Source organism: Vicugna pacos, chromosome 9, assembly GCF_048564905.1.
Source record: "Vicugna pacos chromosome 9, VicPac4, whole genome shotgun sequence".
Taxonomy (NCBI): domain Eukaryota; kingdom Metazoa; phylum Chordata; class Mammalia; order Artiodactyla; family Camelidae; genus Vicugna; species Vicugna pacos.
In genome coordinates this window covers 42,086,703-42,110,931 of record NC_132995.1, presented here as the reverse complement: position 1 = coordinate 42,110,931, position 24,229 = coordinate 42,086,703, and the positions used below count along the sequence as shown (strand labels likewise).

The 24,229-nt window shown below is 37.0% G+C and overlaps 1 protein-coding gene across 1 annotated transcript in view; it reads right to left on the bottom strand.

Moving 5' to 3' along the window:
- Positions 1 to 8,230: 8,230 nt before the first annotated feature.
- The window catches only part of CYB5B (cytochrome b5 type B), a 29,291-nt gene continuing 13,292 nt past the window's right edge, over positions 8,231 to 24,229 (bottom strand). The window contains exons 2-5 of the mRNA XM_006203748.4: positions 23,894 to 24,022; positions 23,428 to 23,457; positions 14,776 to 14,804; positions 8,231 to 11,964 (exon numbers count right to left, since the gene is read on the bottom strand). Coding sequence (XP_006203810.1) covers positions 11,874 to 11,964; positions 14,776 to 14,804; positions 23,428 to 23,457; positions 23,894 to 24,022 — 279 coding nt within the window. The 3' untranslated portion in view covers positions 8,231 to 11,873. The remainder of the gene's footprint in view (positions 11,965 to 14,775; positions 14,805 to 23,427; positions 23,458 to 23,893; positions 24,023 to 24,229) is intronic.

Below are 24,229 nucleotides of genomic sequence, written 5' to 3'. Positions count from 1 at the left end.
CAAGTAGCAGATAGGCTTCAAAGATAAGGTATTACATTGTATACATATATATATTTTACATACACAAGTGTATGTATGCTAAGAATTTTATATTTTATTAAGAAAATCTTCAAATAATCTCATAGTGGATAAATACACAACTGACACTATTCTGAGAACCAAGAAGAAAGGATGAATAGGAGGGTGATTCCAATTGAAGAGTGAAAAATCCAGCATAACCTTCAGAAAAATATTTGCCACAAAATAACATTCTTGAGGAAATTTTTTTCTCACAGATGTTTCTAATTGCTACTATACTTATAAGGCAATATTTATCAGCACAAATATTAAAATATTTAATATGTACAGTTATGAGAAAGTACATCGATATAACACACTTGATCTAAGCCCCTTCATGTTTCAGAAAATGTGTTCTTTTTTACCAAAGTAAAAATATAATCTCCGGTGATCATCAATCATTTTGGTTGTTTTTGATATCCAACAGCCATCCAATATCCCTTGGATGTTTGAATGTTCATTCTTGTTAGAATTCCAGTTCTTTCTCAAGAATGACATTTGCGGCAAATAAAAATTATTTTACTAATTCCTCTTATGTCAGCTGGGAATGTAACTTGTTTATAACCCAATATTACCCCAGTTTGCTTTTTGGTATAGGTTAGGCCTTTTTGAAGGAAGTTGAATACTTCACGATGCCAAGACCCAATGTAGTGAAGGGTCTTTTAATGGGGATACAATGTTATGTTATGAAGAAGCCTGTTAATTGGCTCGGTAAAGGTCAGATCAAGGTTAGACATTTTAAGAGGGATGCTCTTTTCTTCCATACCTGCAGAGGGCACATTTTCCACTTCACTAGTTCTCCAACCCTCCAATCCAATGTATGCTGAGCATGTACTCTGTATAATGCATTGTTCTAGGTGCAGTGAAGGAACACAAAGTGATGCCCAATAACTGCTCAATCTCTGCCCCCAAAGACACTCCAGTCTAGCTGGGAAGATGAACACAGGGACTAGTCTGGCGCCAAAGGCTGGAAAAGGCCAGGAGTGTGACAGGCCCTCAGAGAAGGGAATAGTGAACAATGGATTGGAGAAAGTGAGACTTGAGTTGGACTTTGCAGCCGGGGTCTGATTAGCCAGACTGATGTGAGAAATATGCTGCCTACCTACCCACTGCCATTCCATGCCTGCAGCATGCATTGCTAATGAACACCAGGGTGGCTCCACTTTTCACTGAGCCCAGACCAAACACAGTGCAGTAAGCAACCCAGACTGGTCAACTGAAATAAAAACTCAAGCCAAAACCCCTATTTGGCATTAGGGATGGCTGGGGGTGAGAGCTGGATATTATGGCCCATGGGAAAGAACTTTTGGAAAGGATAAGTTGGAAGCAGAAGGCAGTAGTGTCTGGCTGAGAGCAGACAGCCAGGTAATAAACTCTGACAGGTAGTACTGGGTCATATCATAGAAGATATTGAAAACTGGGAAGTTCCTGATGAAGATGTGTTTAAGAAATAATAGCTTGGAAGGAACATGCATAGCAAATATAGAAGATGACCAGTCATCCACTTTAAAAGAATCTCGTTTAGAAAAAGCCCAAAGTTCTGAACAGATTTAAGGATGGTAATTCTTCATTTTCATGAGCAAGAGATTTCTTAAGTATCCTGATAGATATTTTCTTTCAGAAGGCATTATTCTGCTGGGTTCTTGTTTACCACGCTGCTCTGGAACTTTTAGGATTGTGGTTCTCAACCCTTACCATGCATCAGACTCCCCTGAAACAGAGCTTCTGCTTTAATTGATCTGTGGCAGGGCTAGATATCCTTTTTTTTTTTTTTTTAAATATTCCAAGGCGATTTCAAGATGATCCAAAGTGTGGCCACGGTCAGTGGTTTTGGATTTTCTTCTTATCCCTTCTGTTCTGAAATTCTATAATGATATGCCTCAGTGTGCATTACTTTTCATTATTGTATTCAGCACCCCACAGTCCTTTCAACCTCAAAAATCAATTAGTTCTGGGATGTTTTCTTGTATTATTTCTGTGGCAGTTTCTTCCTTCTTCACTTCAAGGTCTCCTCTTAATTGAGATATGGTATTTCCTCATATGAACTTCTCATTTTCCATCTTTTCCTTTTCGTTTTACCTTGTGGGAGATTTCCTCGTTTTTATTTTCCAACCCTTCTATTGCTTTATTACAGCTCTCATTAAAAAAACTTTATTTTGAAAGTTTTAGGCTTACAAAGACTTGTTATTACAGTCCAGAGAACTCCTGTGTATCCTTCATCCAGCTTCCCCTAATATTAACATCTCACATAACCAAAGTACAATGATCAAAACCAAGAAATTAACATTGCAACAATGCAATAAGTGAAGATTTATTTGCATGTCATAAGTCTTTCCACTCATGTTCTTTTTCTGGATCCAATCCAGGATCCCACCTGGCATTTGGTGGTCATGTCTCCTTCATCTCCTCTAATCTGTGACAGTTCTTCAGTCTTTTCTTGTCTTCCATGACCTTGACACTTTTGAAGAACATCGGTTGAAGGTTTTGTAGAATGTCTGTCAATTTGGGTTTGCTATTTTGCCATGATTAGATTGAGGTTATGAACCATGGGAAGAGAGGCTGTGGTCTTCTCAATGCATCATTTCAAGGGTACATGATATTGATGTTATTAATTACTGGTGATGTTAAACTTGACCACTTGGTTAGGTCTGCCTGCTTTCTTCACAGTAAAATTATTGCATTTCTCTTTGTAGTTAGTAAATGTTCTGGGGGAGATACTTTGAGGCTATGTAAATATCTTGTTTCTTCATAAGCATCTGCCCACTAATTTTAGCATTCACTGGTAGCCTTAAATTTGTAATTTCTAGAATTCTTATTCTCTGTTCCTTTTGAAATGTCATCCTGTTTGTATTCGTGGATACAATATCATCTCTCTGAAGTTATAGGTTTTGTTATTTTCTTCTCTTCTGCATTATCTCTTCCTCTGACTTCTCATTTCCTATTTGTTTTGATTGCTATCATTCCTGTTAAGGCTTTCCAAACATGATTCATAGCCCTTGGTTATCCACTTAGATTTAACTGTTAAGCAAGGCACTAAAAACCTTTTGGGATGCTTTGCATCAGAAGTTTGTTGATTGAAGGATTTTAGGGTCCAGTGACCTTGTGGAAGCTGCCATATGTCAGTATCTGTTGATCTTTCTCTTGGACTGGTGGGTTTCTCCAGAGGGGAATTTTCCTATTCCCTGCCTGGGGATATAAGCTTGGCTGTTAGTATTCTACAAGACAAGGGAGTGGGGATTGGAGGCATATCTCAGCAGTAAGTATGAACTTCCACTTAATCCCCACTTTCAGCTCCAAACTCATCACTGCCCTTAGCTTTGCCTTGTAATCTCACATCAGTATCCTCTCAGGTTCAACTTTTCTCAAGATTAAACCTCCAGCTTTTGTCAGAGATGGGCAGTTTCCTAGCTGCATAGGTTAGAGTTAGTGATGGAGGTGGGGCGCTTATGCATGAGTTTTTCCAAGATCTGTCGAATGACTTCATTCTTGTTAGCTCTTCCTCCTTTAGGCTTTTAAATTTGTTTACTATACTTATTCTAAGTTCACTGGCCTACCATCTTCCAAAAATTTCTTGCGATCTTTCATCAACTGAGGTGTACTCTCATTCACTTTGTCTTTTTGTCTTTGTTTATTCCTTACTCTCATCATTTATGTGGCTTCTGGAAGGGAGCAGTGATAAACAAGTTTGCCAAACCACTCTGTTCAGTCAGAAGCCCCTTACTGTTATTTTTTTTCAGGGTGATCAAAACAATCTAAATATTTTTCAAGTATAAAATTCTATGAACCAATATCCCATACAGAAGAATTCCCAACAATGTATGTAGTTACTCCACCCTCAAGGAAGTGGAGCATAACTTCCTGCTCCTTAAGTGTGGGCTGCCCATAGTGACTTTCTTCCAATATGGAATACTATGGGAAGTTCCTTCCAAAGAGTAATTTTATAGTAAGGAAACCTAGTAAACACTACCTCAGGCCAGCGATGAAAGGCAATCTCATAGATCATATTGATAGTATATACTTTGATATGATATGTAGAGCCTCCCCCAAACCCCACCAAACCTATAACCTCAGTCTAACTATAAGAAAAATATCAAGTTCCAATTGAGGGCATCTTACAAAGTCCCTGACCAATACTTCTCAAAATCGTCACGATCATTAAAAACAGAAGTCTGAAGAAGTCCAAAGAAGGCTAAGAAAACATGACTAAATGTAATGCGGAAGAGAAAAAAGACATTATGTAAAAAACTCAGGCAGTATGAATAAATTATGGACTGAATGAATAATACAGTATCAATATTGGTTCATCAATTGCAACAAATGTACCATACTCAAGTTTAAGATGTTAGTAATGGGGAAACCAGGTGCTGAGTTTACGGGAACTCTGTCATCTCCACAATTTTAATAAATGTAAAACTAAATTTCAAACCATTCTAAAAAATAGCTTATTTGAAATATTTCTATGAAACCAATAAACACTGGCAGCTGAATTTATTTACAAAGAAAACAGGCTTGGTTTGTAAATGGGGTTTTTGGTTGTTAGTGATGTGGGCAGCATTGGGATTCACCTCAAAATTCTACTTGGGAGTCCTAGATAGTTCAACAAACTTGGCCACGGTTGTTCATTCAGACTCAGCACAATAAGCCATACTGAGTCTCTTAGCCCTCCCTAAAGCCCAGCATAAAGTAGGGAACCCTGAGGGATGCAGAGGACACCTCCTTCAGAGGGCATATAGTCCATTAATGAAGACACTTACACAAAGTACACAGTGAGGCTAGTACCTGCCTTTGGTAACTGCTTCCCCTAAGATCCCGCTCCCATTCAAACGTGAGTGGGCCCCCATTCCCTTAATGGGACCAGACATGAGCACTCGGATGCTATCTGGCCAATTACACTCTCACTTCCAAGAATTAATCTCCATTGGGTGTTTGGACTGGAAACTAATGCAGCCACCTTGATTCCTACTGATCTTCTGATTCCTAATCCTGGTTTCTCATGAGATCCAGTTGTACTTCCCACCCCTGAGTTCCATCACCCATTCATAACTGGTATGTAACAAGTCAGTTCTCTTACTTACCTGTTAACTTATTTATTAACAAGTGTTAGTTTAAATAGGTTTCCTATTTATCTTTTTCTAGACAAGTCAAGAATATTTTTAAAGTCAAGAATATTTCTTCTTTGCAAAGATACATAGCCTTGGCACAGGATAAAAAATGAGTCTCTGCCCTATGGGAGCTTAGGTGTATTTGGAGAGGCAGAATTCTTTCAAAGATGTTGCCAAGGCAGGCATTTTAAGGTCAGGTTAAGTTGTAGAGGCCATCATTGTCAAGATATGTGTTTCAGAAACCAAATTTGAACTAGCTTAAGACAAAAAGCAGATTTATTGACTTATACATGAACGGCCCGGAGGTAGAATTTAGCCTTAAATGAAGGTCACTAAAGATGTTCAAACTGAAATGCACTAGTTTATGTGGATGATCTAGCTTATAAACAAACCAGCATTATTTCTTCCAAATGATTTCTAGGACATTTTTGTACCATAATACTTTAAAATGAAGAAAAGCATAGCTGAGGTGTTACCCTGTTGTTTATTAGTAAAACATAAAGCAGAGTACTGTAGTTCACGGGGGCAAGATGGGTTACAATGAGCATAAGAAAAAGCCAAAAAATTAAAGAGAAAAAAGATTCAGAAAAGAAAAGGGGGGTCGGATTGGGAGTCTTGGAGAGCTTATCATCTTGACCTGTTCACAGTTTAGCGTCTCCCAGTTTTTGTTCCTGATAGCATTTCTTGGGTGATGAAATCAGAGTGGGCCAGTTTGCGAGACTCATTTTTATTGTGGACACTGTCCTGTTGTTCTGTAAGGTAATGCCAACCTTCCTTTCTGAAAAACTTAGATGACAAAAATAGAAAAAAAGATCCCTAAAGTAAGCTTCTCAAAGAACAAACAAAATTCAAGCACCTGGGATTTTTAATTTTTCTCTTTCCAGGTCCATGTGGTTCTAAAATTAACATCGATGTTTCAATCACAGAGATTAAGACCAGAAACAAACAATAGGAAACTGCTCTGTGACTAGCACTGATGGATCAAAAATGCCATTTGTCACACTTGTAACAAACAGCACTTGTATTTGCATTATGTTCTGCTTCCTCCAATGAATCTGAATCATCTTTCCACAAATATAACAATTTTCAAAATATAACAATTCTGAAAGCCAGAAAATGAGTTTCCAAATCTTATGCTACATGGCATGAAGTGGAAGATTTCCATTTCTCAGATTTCCTCAAAATTCGTAGAGACAGGTTCAGAAGAGGCTAAGGTCAAGCTAACCAATTAACAATTACTTCTCATTAATAACTATAGGTTTACATATATATTTCCAGGTTAAATCTTATCCAGGACCCTAGATTGGGTAATGGGATGGATGAGGTTATGAAACAACTTCTCATTTGTGCTGCCTAAGGATTTCATCAACAGTCTTTAATTCTCTTTTAGAGGCTATGTTTTATCAAAAGTTGTTTCTCATAATATAGTTCAAATCTAAATTCTCATTTAATGGCTTCAACGAAATTCTTTTGCAAGGGATGCACAAGGGTCATTTGAAATAAGTTGCTTCCATTGAAGCAATATGACTCTCTTCAACAACCAAGACTTTTTAGGGAATCCTAAAAGCAATTTTTTAGTATCTACTAATTAAGAGAAATGATTACATTATTGATTCCATTTTATTGACCACACACAGTAACATCTTATATATGTGAGAGTCAGTAGCAGTCATTTTGGGCATATTATTTTGGTACAGCTAGAGCTTAGCTTTTTACATGGGAACTCCCAACAGTAGAAATTGAGTTTCAGGGCTAGATTTGGGTTTAAACTCTAGCTCTTCTCTTAGCTATCTGGGCTCAGGCGAGTCAAGTCATTGGTAAAACTTGGACATCCTCACCTGCTGTGGAAGGATCCTGCAGGGTGAGGATCAGAAATGTCTGCAAGCTGTCAAAGACACTGCCTGGCACACAGTAGGTGACACATAAATGATAAATAGTACAACTGTATTCTCATGTTTCATCTGAAAGCCACTCAAGTATTTCCTGAACATTTGATATGAGAATTGTTTTTAAAATGCTGCTCAGTATATATGATTAAGCTGACTGAAATACACAGTTCTACACTACGGTTCAACTTACAATTTTTCTGCTTCATGATGGTGCAAATGATATGCATTCAGTAAAAACCATACTTCGAATTTTGATCTTTTCCTGGGCTAGCCATATCTAGTGCTATACTCTCTAGTGTACTGGGACGTAACCGCATCATAAGTGGAAGATCTGTACAGAACATACAGATATCTATTAAGCTAATTAATGTTACCAATGTTACCTACAATTACCAACCATTTAGTAGATTGTGTGGGGGTTTCTTACCTTAATTTAATTGAAATCATAATCTTCTACCTCAGGTTTTCAGGAATCAACCAGGATTTGTCAAGTACCTGCCAAATACTCAGCATCAAGAAGAGGGTGGTGATGTGAATTGTTAGGATCGAAGATTAAACACTAGATTCAAACACTAGGAACGAGAATGGGGCTTTCCCTTCCTGTTACTAATCCTCAGTCATGTGATAGGGAAATAACCAACTCCTAATGAACAATGTCTCACTGGTAATGTTAGAAGGCTATCGGTATGTTTTAAAGGTAATTATAAAAATGGTTTATTTCCCTTGTTTTATCAACAGTCACTAGAACTTCGATCTCAATGTTTAATTTTCCCCAACAGTTTAGCTATTTCCAAGAAAAACAATCATCTGAAGACTGGCATTGCAGATAACAAAATATTATTACCTTGTACTGGCTTCTCTTACCATATGGTTTCAGTAAAAACAGAACTCCCAAACTGTCTACCTGGTTGCCACTTCACATCTGTTAATACAGCAAAAGTCTTGATTTTTGCCTCTCACGATTCTCGAGTGAGCAACTCACTTCAAGGAAAGAGCAGCAGCAAGAATCCTGAGGAATCACAGAAATCCCCATCAAGTTACACTAAACAAAATATTAGCATGGATACAGGTGGCTTTTAGGCTTCTCAAATTCTTTTCTTCCAGAACACCTGAGGATTAAAGAACCAACATTTTCTACTTTAAAAAAAATTAAAAAAAAAAAAAAACTGTAGTCAGGGCAAGAAAAGGAAAACAGTATCTTTATTGTGTGTAGTTCTAACAAACATTCACTGTGTGCACATTCCACCAGAAAGAGACAAAGATCTTTGTTCAAAATGTGCTGAAATCAAATAGGTAAACAAACTCCATTATTGAATACACAAAAGGAATGTTGATATTACTCGCTCATAGATGAGGATGAAGTACAAAGAAAAGCAGTTAAATAATCATAATAATGTTTTCCCTAAATAGCAAATGTAGAATACAGGTGCAGGCAAAGAGCAGCTCCTAAAACTCATGAGTGCGACGCTAGACGTAGGGTAGGTGACTTGACAAATTCCGCTCTGCTTCTTGGAGCCTCCCTCTGAGATCACCCCCACAAATTCCAAACCCAGCTCTTTCAGAGCACAACAGCCAAATGTGACTAAACTCCCCATTACTTTTGTGATACTTGGCAAAAGAATGAGATGCTTTAAAAAGAAAAAAGTCAGTCTCTTGTTGAGACAAGACATGCCTGAATCCACCTCTCCTGGAGAAGGAAGCAATGAAATTAATATTCTGCATTTCTAAAATGGAATTTAATCAGATAGATATCACTTGAGATTTTAAGCATGAGATACTATATAAGTAATGATATATCTGGCATGTAAAGCATTTTTCATTGCTCCACATCAGAACTGAATGAGTATACACTCAACAATGTTCTTATTTCACAACACGTGTGTTAATGATAACTGCTGAAAGAACTTAACAGGCTCAAATTATAGGTTCCAATGGATTTTTGTTTCTGCTTAAGTGGTCACATAAGAACTAAACACAGTACAAACCCTGTCCCCTACCACTTTCCTGTCTTTACAAATATAAGTCATTTGGAAACCAAAACCAAATTCCTGAGAGATAGGGCAGGAAATTTTGGGACCAAGCACAAACATCCCTATTTTGGTGGCACTAACTTTCCCTCACCTCTCCCTCCTGTGATCTCCAGCCATTATGTGTACAGTATGGTGGGCAGCGGCGGTGGCAAGTCCTCCTTGGGAATAAACAACCACACACCCCTGAGACTCCCCAGGAGGCATGGCCGGCCAACGGAACTGACTCCACTTGCTCTCCAGTGGGGTTTTCACGACCCACCAACGTCGAGACTGTTTCGAGAATTCAAGTCTACTTCTTCAAACAGAGGTCCTTTTTTTTGATGGAGTTGGCTAACATACTGTATTACTTTATTGTTTAGAAAAACCTCTGCAAACTCTCACACGAGCTCTGCCTTTCACCTGGCTGTGTATGCAGGCAGCAGAATAATAGTAAATGGACCCCAAAGTGGTTTTGATAACACAAAGTGACATCACATTAGCAGTAGATCAAAGAAGCCCTAGGAACTGGATGGATTTCATGGATGGTTGAGACAAGTCAGAAAATCTTTTCCTCTGGCTCTAAACAAAAACGAGTCCAGATATCAACAGGAAAAGACAACCAATATGAAACAGAAAAACATACAACCACAATGAAATAGAAAACATAACTTTTGCGTCGGGTTTTATCCTAAAAATATCAAAAACATAAACTTTACTTAACACTATCATTTGTTCATGTTTTTTCTGAGCCAGGTGTTTTTCATTCAATTTTGGAGACTGCCAACACACTTTTAATTGATCCAAGTTATCTTCTGGCTTAGTTTTAGCTTGAATGTTCCCCTTCCAACTCCTCAATACTCCTTTGTCCTTCATTTCTACCCCAATGTGGTCCCATGTAATCATGCAACTTAATCACTATAGCAATTATATACCAGTCCTTACTCAAGGCAACCCTTCCTTGCCTTCAGATGGAAGAGCAGCAAAAGTCACATCACTTTCATTACACAACAATCCAAGATTCTCTTTCAATAAATTGTCTTAAAGTGACATCTTATAATACACACAAAACATTTGCTAGATAAAAGCTTTAAAAGTTTGCCCATATCCCTGACACATAAAAGTCAGCCAGAAATCCCTTAAAATTAGTCCATAATGTCATAACCAAGTGTGCAAGAACCAAGTTAATATTATTTTTATGAATTCTGAATTCACTCAACTGCTAAATCACAGGATACAAGACCTGGGTTGAACTTTTTCTTAAATAGTTTGCATGGGCAGACACTGGTTTGCTGTGTAGCTTCCTGTCAAGCTGCTGGCAAGGAAGAAGAGGGGAGGAGATGCTTGAGCAGTGCCCAGGGTCCTTCCTGGCCCACGCTGTTCCCTGCTGCATGTGACAATGGCTCAGAGGCAGCCTGGTAATCCTCAAAGGATGGGGAGAAAAATCACCACAGTTGTTGGCAGAAAACTGCCAGTGGACTGTCTCCTTAGGTCCTTCCATGGGGGAGAGAAAGCAGAGTCAAATATGCCAGAGGAATTCCTGAACCAAGAAAACAGTAACATAATTCTAAACAATAACTTACTCCTTAGTGGAAACGCTCATCCAAGGCGGGGAAAAAAAACTACCAGTGTTTTTTTCTTTTTTTAATTCTCAACGGAAAAACAACAAAACCACAAATTGGAGCCATGGAGGTAAAATACAGATGAAGTGGAAAACATTCTCTTGTCACGATCTCCCCCTTCCGAATGCCACTTTACCATGGAAGTTACTTTACTGGGGCAAACAGATGATCAAATACTCTATCTTTGATCAACCTGGAGTCTCTAACTTTTGTAAGACAGAGAATAAAAAATTCACTAATGGATAAACAAAAAGGCAGCAAAATCCTTTAACAAAACTGGCCATCTCCACAGACATAATTATAAATTTGTATTTTACCAATAAAAGATGGTAAGGAGTTAAAAGAAAAAAAAAGAGAAAGAAAAAGATGGCAAGAAATCTGTGCCAAATCAAAGCAAAGGATGAAGTTTCTGCTGCTTCTTCTAAACGCCTGCCCTAAAGTAGTGTTTTTTAAAGTTTTTAAAAAGAAAGATGACTATGAATTCACCCTGTCACCCCACCTTATCTCTCCTTTTCCTTGTTTTGCTCCACTCCCCACAAACAAAAGGGAAGCACAGTTCTGCTCAGCACCACTTGGCAGCCTTTGGGGTGGCAAGAGCTCCCTGCCTCACTCGGGAGGGAGGGAGGAGACCATCACATGTTCTTTCAGTTTTAACAAAGATAAACAAGGAGTAAGATCACTTTGCAGCTGTCTTTCAAGTCATAGGTGGGCAGCTTGACTTCATGAATTAAACTTCTTATGATAAATAACAGAATTAAGTCATAGTTTAAAAAATGATATTTACTTAAAAGAAAAACGGAAAAAGAAAAGCTTCAAAACCAGAGTGTACTACCCTGTTCAGAACGGCGCTCAAAGTACTGGAAAGCAGGCATTTTTACCAAAGGGCAGTGAAACTAGGACACGTGGACCGTAATTATAAAAGGAAGTTTGCGGGTGTAGAGGGGCTCGTGGAGAAGAGGAAAGAGGAGACAATGGCAAGGACACAGAAGGTGCGCAGGTGCTTTGAGAGTAAGGCTCCGAGAAATGACCTGGACATTAGCCTCAGGGCTGAGGTGGACGTCTGGCCGACAGTCTGGGTTCCAAGGGGGAAGAATACAATTGGCAGGATTCGAGAAGAGGGCACTGCTGCAGCCTCCAAACAAGTCTCTAGTTTGCACTCCCAAGTGGACATGCTTTCCAGACTTCAACACGGTCTCCTCAGGAGGATCTGCTCTCCGACGTGTAGTAACGATACAGAAAACCTAAGACAATAGCGCCTATGATGGGGATAATCCAGTATGACCAGTAGCTAGAAATATTAGGGGGAAAAAGCAATAAAATCGTTAACATTTCATACCCAACATTCGCCGTCTTTCAACATTCACATCTTAGTATTTTTCTGAGCAAAGATTTTTGACTTACTTGGGGAAATTTAACTGCTTTTATCACATAGTAGTTGAGGGAAAATGAATATTTGGATTGCAGTGACAAAGTTACACAATAATTTTTAATAAAAAGATAAAAAACAGAATGTATAATATCAAAACAAGATGCATATACACACCTCAATATGTGTTTTTACAAAGGCATATCATGGCTATTTCTGGGCTAGGGGATTACAGATAGTTTAAATTCTTCTTTATGCTTTGTTTTTCACATATTCTACAATTAATATCTTTAAACAGGAAAAAGCCACCATTTTATATATATATATACATATAGTTATGAATTCAGAAGCAACAATACCTAATACAATTGTTGGCAATACTATGTCTGCCCTGTATGTATTTTTAAAATTTAATCCTCAAAACAATACTATGAAATAGGTACTACTATTATTCTCGTTTTATACATAGGAAATACAAGCTTTGCACCCAAAATCACAAAGTGAAGTTAGTCAAGCAGTCTGATTCCAAAAGCTGCTCTCTTAATCCCTCGTTAAGTCTGGACCCTAATGACACATGCACAAACACACACAACATATGGACAGTTCTAATAAAGTTAAGTAAATGGCAGGTGGCTTAAAAAGTCCTGTAAGAAACTGTCCTCAGGAGTTTCAAGACAGTCATCACTCTCCTGAAAATAATTCTTTTTCTCTAATAGAGCTTATTAGCACTGCCAGTTTTAAGATATAATTCTTCCATGATCCAAAGGACATGGCTGCCCCTCTACTTATGACATACATGGACTTGGTATTAAAAGGCTCTGAAGCCCAAAAAACCAGCTGAGGTTCAATAATAAAAATGATTTTCTTTGCCTAAACATGCCTAACATTTTGTACGTTTAAATACAGCAGAAAGCTGTTCTGGGCAAGTTGAGAATGTCAGTCAGGTAGCTTTGTTTAAAAACACAAGCAAGCTGGTTGGCACGTACAACAAAAATATGACACATGTGAACTCTGCAGTAATCTCCCCAGAAGAGTAATGAATTCAAATATCTTGCAGAACAACCACAAGAGACAAAACAGTTCGAGAGTAGGATCCTTGAGAAAACATGGAAGATAAACTCTTCAGTACAAAAGACTGAGAATGGCTGACTACCAATCCTCATAAAATCCTTCGTAACACTTTACTGCCACTGAGAACAGAACCAAAGGAAATGCACCTAAAACGCACCAAAGGAGATACAGGTTCAACAGTAACTTCCCGGCCACAGACAGAACTCTCTTCTTGGAGATTCATTCAGGTTACTGCATGTAATCATGATTCATTTATTTTTATTGCTTTGTACTATTCCTCTGTATGAATATTCCAGAAAGAATTCATTCATTTCATTAATGAGTGGTTATTTGGGTTGTTTCCAGAATTTTAATATCTTGAATAATGTTCCTATGAACATTCTTGCATGTGTTTCCTGGTATACTTGTGCACACGTTTCTCTTGAGTATACAAATATCCCTAGAAATGGAATTGGTCAGTCAAAAGTTATTATACTGTCAAATTTACTAGATAATGTCAAATTTTTTCCACAGTGATTGCACCCACTTACATTTCCCTAAGAGAATCTTCGTGATACACTTCTTAAGCAACTCCTCTTTATTTTTAGAATTTTTAATTTTTACTAATCTAGTAGGTGTGAAACATATTCTATGATTTTAATTTACATCTCTCTGATGACCAATGAAATGAAACCTTTTTCATAATATACTTATATTTGCGTTTTCTCTCCTGTTAGGTGCTTATTTAAGTCTTTTTCTCATATTCTACTAAGTCATTTTTTTTCACTGATTTGTAAAAATTATTTGGGTATTGTGTATAACAATACTAAATCAGTTTTCAGTGTAGTTTAAGTCTACTGCAAGTTTATGGCCTGTATTTTCAAATTCTTTATGGAGCTTTTGGTTGAACATAAATCCTTAGCATTAAGGAAGCTGAATTTACTAAGTTTCCTTTAATCTCCACTTTTTCAAAATACTCTGTCCATCACCTCAAACAAAAAAGATGTGATACTTTTATGGGAAAAAAAAGACACATTTTCTCTCTCTGAAATGCTTTAAATGGGATCTCAGAAAGAAAACAGATAGCTCTATATAATCTCTACACAGAATTTTTACAAGTCAAGGATTCCACAGTCATCTCAAGTACAGCACTTAAGGGATGACAAATTTATACCTTTCAGGGCTAAGACTATTGTGTTACTAGCATTATTGCAAGGGATATTTGTAAAGTAAACCTTTGAGAAAACCCAAATTCTTGAATATGACTGCAAACATTTTTTTCTTCTCTAAAATGTAATAATAATAGCACCTACCTTATAGAGTGTTGTGAGGGTTAAAGTTTGAAGTATTAGTCGCACAGCTGGGCTGAGCTACAGATATTGGATTTGATTTAATAACAGTACCTGTCCATGCATACTGGTCTCTTACTGAATGTGATTCCATTTGTGTCACAACAAGATTAAAAAATTACTACGAACTTTTTTGAGATTACTCAAAATGACTGAAACTATAAAAATTAATTTTGCTAAAGCTAAGGAACCACTGAATTTGCAGTAATTCTGACCAAAAAAGAATTAGTTGTCAAACTGCACTCTTAAGTTATGTTATACATGCATATTTATGGAAATATCTCTTGCCAGACAGTATACTGGGTATAACGAAGTCTATTAAGGGAATACCAACCTTTTGTAGGTGTTATCTTTCGAAGGGACCTGAAGACACATATAATCAAAAATAAACAAACAAAAAAGATTAACACAGAATATATAAATCTTCTTGCATATCCATATAAACTCTGAAGCTAATAACAGAACTTCACCTTTCATGCAACTTGATGTTTACCATTCTATATGCAATGGGAGGCCCAGGAATTCTATTTCTGATAACATACTGGTATCTCCCAGTAAAGAACTAACGAAAACATAGAGAAATGACTGCAACTCTTTTTAGATGTAAAAAAATGCCACTGGTACAAACTATATTGAAATGGACTAATTTGCAGTCACAATGATAAGCCTGGTTCAGCTGGGCTTGCCACTGGCAGTAGCTAAGATGATATTTTCTGAAAACATTAAAAAAAAAAAAAAACGGAAAAACCCTCTTGCCTTGTAATATACAGGTCAATGGGAAAATGCTCTACAGCATGCAGGTGACCGTTTTGTGGCTTAGAGAAATGAAATGGTTTACTCTATGAAATCATTATAATTATGCTTAGAGACCTTAGGGCTTATTTCACAATGAAAACAGGAAGAATGGAGTTAAGGGAAAGAAAATACAAAAATAAATTTAAAAACAAAAATTTGGCAATAGCAAGGAATGAGGTCCTGACATATGCTACAACACAGAGGAAACCTGAACATGTTACGTGCAGTGAAAGAAGCCAGATATAAAGACCATGTATTATATAAGTCCATTTATACGGAATGTTCACAATAGGCAAATCGACCTGTAGAAAGTAGATTAGTGGCTTCCTAGGGCTGGGTCGGGGTAGGGGGAAGAGGAGTTGGAGAGAAATGGAAAATGACTGCTAAAGGTTATGGGGTTTCCTTTTACAGTGACGAAAATGTTCCAAAACTGATAGTGATTATAGTTGCACAGCTCTGAAACTCCGGACTTGTACATCTAGTGAGTTAGGTGGCATGTAAATTATATCTTAGTAAAGCTGTTAAAATTTTTTATTCAACTTATGTGAATGTCAAATGAAGTTATGGATATCATTAATTAGTTGTATAGTATCAAAAGACCTGTTAACTTACTGTCAAGAGGACAATAACCCACTAGCATAGGTCACTGCTGCCCAAAAGATCATCTTTGCCAATATATAATAGTACCCGAGGGTGTGAACACATAATTTTCAGTAATCTCTAAGAATTTCCAGAAACCCTACATATTATTAGCCTAGACACTTTACAGCACACCATGAAATAATTTTTAATTTCATATAGCCAAAACATTGTCATGCAAATGAACGTATATCCCAAACCTGAAAGAAACTGGCCTATAGACAAATAAGACTTCTAATAAAAAGTTTTAGATAAATCATATTAATCAACTGCTCTAATTCTTTGAGACCGTGATGATCACCATTATGTGGGGGCATTTCTACTAGAATAGCATCAATCAGGCTAGTTAAAACACGTTGCGGTCCATCTTTGAGAAATACAGCAAATGTTTTACAGATTTACAAGGTGGTCATGGTAGTGATGACTGCATCTAATTTATAATGTTGTCTTTTTAAATATTCCACTATGTAGCCAAGAAATAATTGAATTCTACCAAGAAAATATCCAGTCTTCTATGCTTTATCCACCCATGTACCAGTGACTTAAAGAAGAAAAAAAGTAGAATTAATATTAAGAACAAAACGAAACTGAGCTAATTTGAAAGGCTTACATTAGAGTATAAGGAGAAATATCTACATTATGATGTTTAATCTGTAATCACATTAAAAGCCATTAGTTCATACAAATGGATTCCCTAGATTTCAAAGCTGTCTAGATTCTTTAACAATCAAAAGCCCTGGGTGTGTGCTAACTGCAGTGAGCCTCAGACAACATAGGAAGCAGCTGAGGGAAGAGACAGGGAGAGAGACCAGAGGAAATCAAGACCATAATATGCTGAAACTGTAATAGTTTCTAATAATCAATACATTTTTTAATATACATAGTTCCTTTCTTTTTTTTTTTTAACTAAGTACCTCAACCTCTGTTTTAAGATCAATCTATCCCTGGAGGCAAAAAGACCAACTTCCCCAACACTGGAGGAAAGAGAAGAGAAAGAAGTGTATTCTCTCTTTACAGAACTGTCAGCCAAGTAAATGCCAAACTATGGTGACTCCGCTTTTAATCAACTATAAATGAAAGAGTTGTTTAAGGCACTGCTCTTGGAAGCCAAGTACCTCAGCCAAGTCTGGAAAGAAGCCAAGTAAGTCATTTTTAATTTAATAAAAGTAAAAAGAAAAAGGCTCTATTAACACAAAACCTTCCTTCACCTCCACCCTTCCGTTTCGTGCACAGCTCCCAGTTCTCATTTCTAGTCCAGAGCTCTGTGCTGAATCTAATGAAGGCTAAGGTGAAATTCCTACAGTTTATGATTGACTTTAATTTATCCCTTTGGGTGTTCAGGCATATCTGGCTGGTTATATTTTTGACCACATTTTAATTTACATGCAAGACTGGTCAGGAGAAGTGACCGCTCCCCATCTTTGGCATGAATAGCACCAACTGCAGTATCATATGATTTTAGTTACAAGAGAGCAGATCATATCCAGAGTTCTTCTACCAAAGCCTTACCAAGTAAGTCATATGAATGTTTCTTTATTCTCCAAGGAGTTTGGAATACACTTCGAAACAACTAGACTGTTTTAAGTCTACTCTGATTTTAGCTCAATATTAGCAGAAATTAACTTTAAACAAATTGGTTCCTAAAGTTCAAGGTTCATTAAGGCTTTAATTCCCTCATAAAATAAATAAGTAAAGAAATATATTTACATATATATGAACACTAAACATGGACTTTGTAGGATAAGAGGAAATATTTCATAATATCTGAGTAACCATTTTATTAAAGCTGCTTATAACTGAAATTATGTCTAATATCTTCAAGCTCAATGCTAAATCAGTTTCCTCACTTGTAAACTGAAAGGCTCAGATCAGATGAACCTGAATTCTAAAGTCATATTCAATTAACTCAACACAACTTTCTGACCTGAGGGCATTTTAGCAAAACCTACAAGAGCAGCCTTTCAGAGATTAGAAAGAAGGAAATATCCTCTTTCCATGTCTAGGAAGACTGAGGGATCACAGCCATGCACACACATTTCTATCTTGGAGCAGGTATGTAAAGGTGTGTTCTTCCACATACTCTTCCAGGAGGCAGTGCCCCGTAAGTACTGACCCTCTTTGATGTGTTCAAAAGAATGACAAATGTCCTTATTGGCAAACATGGGAAGGGATGTGGGGGTCAGTGGGGATAATTTCACTATGAACCCTGTTTATGGGGGAAAAAAAACATGGAAGGAGAACACATGCTTAAGGAACAGTGTACTATGTGACCAGAACATAAATGTAGGGAACAATGTGCCAAAATTATGTTTATGATACATTCAAATATATAGACAAGGCATTATAAATGCACCTTCAGTCTAAACAGTTTATGTTTAGACTTTCAGAAGTTTAAGTCAAAGGGAAATTTAAAGTACGTAAGAAGCTTACATTTTAATTCCTGAATTGGATGTTTGCCTGCCATTCCAAGAGGATTCCAAGTATTCAAAATTAGAAGAAACGGATTTTAAGTCACAAGACACCACCTTCAGCAAATTTAATGAGTATTTGGGTGGTCTGGTAGTTTTTGCAGCTTTTTATTTAGAATAGTTTGATTTCTGTGCGGTCAGTTATGAAAAACAACTTGGGAACTTTGGGCCTCAAACACTACTACAAAGGGTTTTTTTCCCCCATAATACAACGGACTTTATATGGCACGAGCAATCACTATATGAATTTTCATATTAGGTTCATGATACAACCTAAAAAGTTTGAGTTTTCAAAGTACACAATTTCAATATTTTATAGACCTGACCATGACCTGGCCATGTGGTGTGGATCTTGAGAATAGTCTTCTCCTGAAGCTCCAATGTACTAAAATTTCTTTCTAGATGAGAACACAGTTTAACAATTACTGTCTTATAAAGCATAAATCCCTAGAGCCAGCCCAGTCATGTAAAAAATATTTCCCTGTAGGTAAGAGCAAAATTCAAAGGTGAAAAACACTCGCTAAAACAAATTTTTATATGACTCTCTCAAGAACCCATTATGATAAGACATGACTGAAGGAAAAAAATTGAAATACCTAGAGAATAATTCCTACTGGGAACTAAAAAGCAAAAAGTTGTTATAACATTGGAGGGCTGATTTGAAAAGGAGGTTACCTTGCCCTTCTGCCACCATGTTTTGTAAAACTACACATCATTTCTAAATAAAGTATCACAAGGAGAGATATTAATCCTTGAGATTCCTAGCAAAGGGTAGGCTATCTTTCAAGGGTGATCTTGCTATTACATCTCATGCTTTATTTCAAAAGATCATGTTACAAAATACAAATGTTAGATAAAACCAGGGAACGATGAAACAACCATACAAAATTCTTTGGTAAACAGCAATCTCTACTCATTTAAAGAGCATCTGCAAACCCATTTCAAATGTTAATTAATTAGGTTGCAGGTATGATGGGAATATTTAACAATTCTTAAAAGGAAATTTTCAGTATGATGCTACCAACTAACTACATAATTATAAAGCATGTATTTTTTTTAGTTTCTTTCTCATAAAAGAGAAAGTAAACTGAATGTTACATACATATAATACTTTATGTATGAGTAAAGGAAAACTGTATGTACAACAAAAGTCTGTAGCACCTGGGAGAAAAATACGTATGTGCCTTTTTTTTTAATAATTGTTTTCTTGACACATTCTATATTTCTTTTTTTCTTTAGTTTTTTTTGGGGGGGGAGGTAACTAGGTTTGTTTATTTGTTTGTTTGTTTATTTAAGAGGCAGTCATGGGACTTGAACCTAGGACCTTGTGTATGCTAAGCATGTGCTCTACCACTTGAGCTATATCCTCTCCCCTGTATCTGCCTTTAAATGCAACTTACAGACTGTTTCTAACATAGATGGAATTTACTAGATTTCAAAAGTTTAATTTCTTAAGCTAAAAAATGAAGTTTAAAAAACATATTAAGCCTTTATGGAGACAATCTTACTTGCTTAAAAGAAAACAATAGATCAAATCCTGTTACAGCAAATATCATCTCATCAAAGATTTTGTCTATGGAATACTAAATATCTATTAAAAAGAATGAGGAAGATCTTTATGAACTGATAAGGAACAATCACTAAGATAAAAATTTTAAGTAAAAAGCAAGGGGCAGAACAATACATAAGAGATTTTTAAGAACAGAATGTTAGTCTATCTATTGATCAATCAATTTATCCACTCATTCATCAACTATTTTTATTTATGTATGCACAGAATCTCTTTAGAACCTACACAAGAAAATGGTAGCAGACCGCCTCAGAGAAGGGGAACTAGGAGGCTGAGAGTTGGTGATAGGAGTCATTTTTATATTACAATTTTTTTTATACTACTTGACTTTTTAACCATGTACATCATAAACTACCCATTCAAAAAATTTAAATGGAAAAATGGTCAAGTTATTGGGTCTGTTCATTGTAATGAGATTTGACTAGTGAAGCAACTGAACTGTCACCTAGATAATATCTGTTGAATAAATGAATGAAATTGTGCCACTTTTTTGGCCAGGTTAGCACTTGCATGTACTTTATCTCCTGAACTGAAGGCAGATTCAAATGATAAAACCATTAACCAAGAAGTAAATGCATAATCAAAAGAGAGACTTCATGGACCACAAATGTGTCTAGGTTACTTGTAGCACAGTAGGCAGGCAGGCAAACCAGCAAGAAAACACTACATTTGTTTCTTTTTTGGAGGAGGGCGGGAATTAGGTTTATTTATTTATTTTAATAGAAGCACTGGGGATTGAACCCAGGACCTCGTGCATGCTAAGCATGAGCTCTACCACTGACCTATATCCTTCCCCCACTACATCTCTTTCTAAGGTGAGTTTCCACAACTCAAAGCAGATCAGAAAAATGTTAACTCAAGTATGAATATAAAAGATTGATGGCTCTCAACATGGGGACTATTACAGCCTGGAAGAGACTGAGAGATAAGAAGTTTTTCATTCTAGTTAGTTATCTTTGACTGAAGCAGGTAAAAAAAAATCTGTTGCCAGATCTATAGTTTCCCAGCTTTTAAGTTTTAGTATTGTAACATTTTAGGGTCTTGAACCTCAGGCATTATCAGTATAACAAGAAAACAATGGTGACCATCAATTTACCTGAGTCACAGCGAAAGCAATATGAAAGGTAGTTTCAAAGAAACCTGGGAAAAGTTTCTAATTTGTACTCTGGAATAGTATGTTTTGGGTGTTCTTTAAAAAAAAATTTTGTGGGGGTGGAGAGGTTATTTCATGTGGGGAAGAGATAAAGATCTGTGGAGGGAGGAGAGAAGTGGAGAAATAAAGGAAGAAGGGAAATGAAACCTCTGTCCCATAAGGCAAGATACTTCTTAACTATGCATTAAAAAACAGTAATGTTCACAGAGGTCCTGAAACCCTTAACCAAAAGAAAGTAATGTATTAATGAAATGAACTTTACATTGACTTCCTCATGGTAAGTGTAAAAAATTTTAAAAAGAGACACCTGCATCCTAGACACAGAAGTGCCTATTTAAAACCCATGTAAGAAATGTGAAGGATCAAGAATTTCTTCCTGGAACTAAAATCAGGTTGGCCCACAGCTCTATGACAACCTATGTAGGTGGTCTTGAAATTTTTCCCAAAGGTTTTCCTTGGCTGATCTGCCTGAAGTACAGCAGTGGGACTGGAAACACTAAATAATCAGACTCTCTATTTAATGGAGACTGTCCTTTGGGCACAGCAGACATGAGAAAAACAGAGCCTCGAAAACACTGCCTTTAATCACTGTTTAAGTCAGACAGGGGCCAAACTACATTTGGAGACTTCTAAATTACTACAGAATTTCACCAAATCTCACCAGCTGAAAGGGTTTCTTTATCTACATTTCTTACAAAAAGGCCAAGACTCAACAGTTTTACTTTATCTGAGACATCTCCAATTAATTCCTTGGCCTACAGAAGGCAGACAGTGCTTTTCACAGAAGAGAACTCAAGTTTCCTAAGTTTTCAAATGAAAAGATGGGGATATCATTCAGCAAAAAGGCTGGTTCTTGGCTACCTGGGTTACTTTAAATGCAAATTCCCAAGTCCCACCTCCAGAAATCATGAATCAGCAGTAGTGGAAGCCTAGGAAATATACAATTCAGAAAACATGCCAAGGGATTCCAATACAGGTGGTACAAGGAACAGATTTTGAAAAACACTGCTGCTCTCCATTCCTGAGAATGATCCTTACTATGTACTGTACTACCAAGGAAGAAAAACAGCAACAAGAAGCAATTTGTAGACTTCTATACATTATAACTCCAAAAAAGTTTTTTATTGTTTTAACATAAAGTGTGCTCTCACGGTGCTGTGCAGCAGTGGGCGATAGCTCCTGGGTATGGGGTGCATCTCTTGGACAAATGGGAATATCCCTTGAATCAAATGTTGAGCTCTAAGAGCAACGGTTCCCAGACATGTTCAATATACTAAACAAAGTTATCTTTACTTCAAATTTTACCTTAATTACACAAGTGAAGATTCAAGAATAGACAGTGCCTGGGTCAGGAGGGGAGGACAAACAAACCAATTTTAAGTACTCACAAAGCACTTAAAGTATCATTCCACCCCTCTTCGTAAACAATTCAACAGTTCAGATTAGCAGAGTGTAGCAAGGCAGGAGTTAATGGACACAAACACTCTGGACAGCAGGGCAGCCATCTCTTGAGTTGAAAGAATTCCTGTGTCTAGGCCAACTTAATTGCTGTGCCACACGTGTTCAGTAATTCCAGCTCAATGAGGAAAGGGAAGCAGGAAGCTAGGAGGAGGAAAAGGGGAGGGAGCATCACCCCCATGATGTTCCAGGTGGCAACTAAACCACTGTCCCTTTAGAGGGCGGTGTAAGAGTCATCTGAAGAAGAGTCAAGGAAAATAGAAAAAAGTGAAAGAGTGAGGGAAATGAACCATCCAACTTGTGGGAAACAGTAAGGCTTTTATATTTTCTCCCTGGTACATTATGCAGTACACATTAAGGTTTTCAAATATTTAACGTTTTGTTTTTGCTGCATCACTGAGAGAATGGGAACGGTGTGTAGGCTGATCTGAGCCTGCACGATAAAAGGATTCAGTTGGGAAACAGGGACAGAAAGGCCTGTTCGAGTCACCTGCTTCAATCTACAACTCAGAAATTCTAAGATTTGTAAGAGAAAATTAACTTTCCAATTCTCTATCCAATACAGAAGCAATTACTATCACCTGTACTACTTAACGTAAGGAAAAGAAATATTTTTCTGTAACTGAACCTACAAGCCAAATTTTCCAAAACAATATGGGGCATCACTTTTAAGAGTTTCAATTGTTTAAAAAAGCGAATGAACAAAATGTTCCTACTGTTCAAGACTCAGCTATTCTTTTTTCCTGAGATGGTACTGAGTCCAAATTCCTGAAAATAGGATTTTTACCTGTGGGAAAAGTAAACTTTTCTCTTGTTAAAATAATTAAAAACAAAAGAAGCAATTTTATTTGAGTAAATAGATGTATAAACACTTGAAACACACAAGAGAAACCAAAGACTTACCTTGCTACCACTTTCAGGCTTAAGGTCATCCTGTTTAAAGAAGAAAACAAGTAACATTTTAAGACACATTCAATGAACTCCTACTATGTGTTTGTTTCTCACTTTGGGACATGACACTTCATTCCGGTAGTAGTAATTCCCCTGTAATAGCAATTTCCTGGAAACTTTTATCAAGAGCAACCAAAGCACTATTTTAGGTAGAGATGTCATTAACCACATTACAAAAAAATCAATCCATCAAAAAGAAAAAAATCCAAAATCAATTCCCATAGCTCTTCAAAGATACTACCAGTGTTGATTTACAAACAAGAAGCTCTACCTTAGTACAGGAAGGCTAGATGATTTTGGAGAAAATTTAGCCTGCTGGCTGGGTTGAATGAATTTCCATTTTACTAATTCACTCCCCTGTCATGTTCTGGGGCTGCTGGGTACCTCCCTCTCTACAAGCACTCGGAGCTCAGCTTACCGGATGCACATCCCCAATATAGTATTGCTTGAGCATTTCTCTGGCATCAGAGGAGTGCCCTACATCTTCAAAGCTTTCAGTTGCATCTGCACCAGCTAGTTCCAGCAGAACCTCTTCTCCTCCAGGATGCTGCAAGGAAAAGATATTTACTGACCAGAGGGCTCTCTGAAAAGCAAACTAATGTAAGTTACTTTCTCCTCTCCCCAGTTCTTTTCCCATTTCTCCCTTTAGTGGGAGTAATGAGATGAATCAACACTGTATGTACCCCTTGATAGGATGCAATGGGGAAAACACAACATAACTTCTGTGTCTTCTGGCCAAAGATGCATAATATAG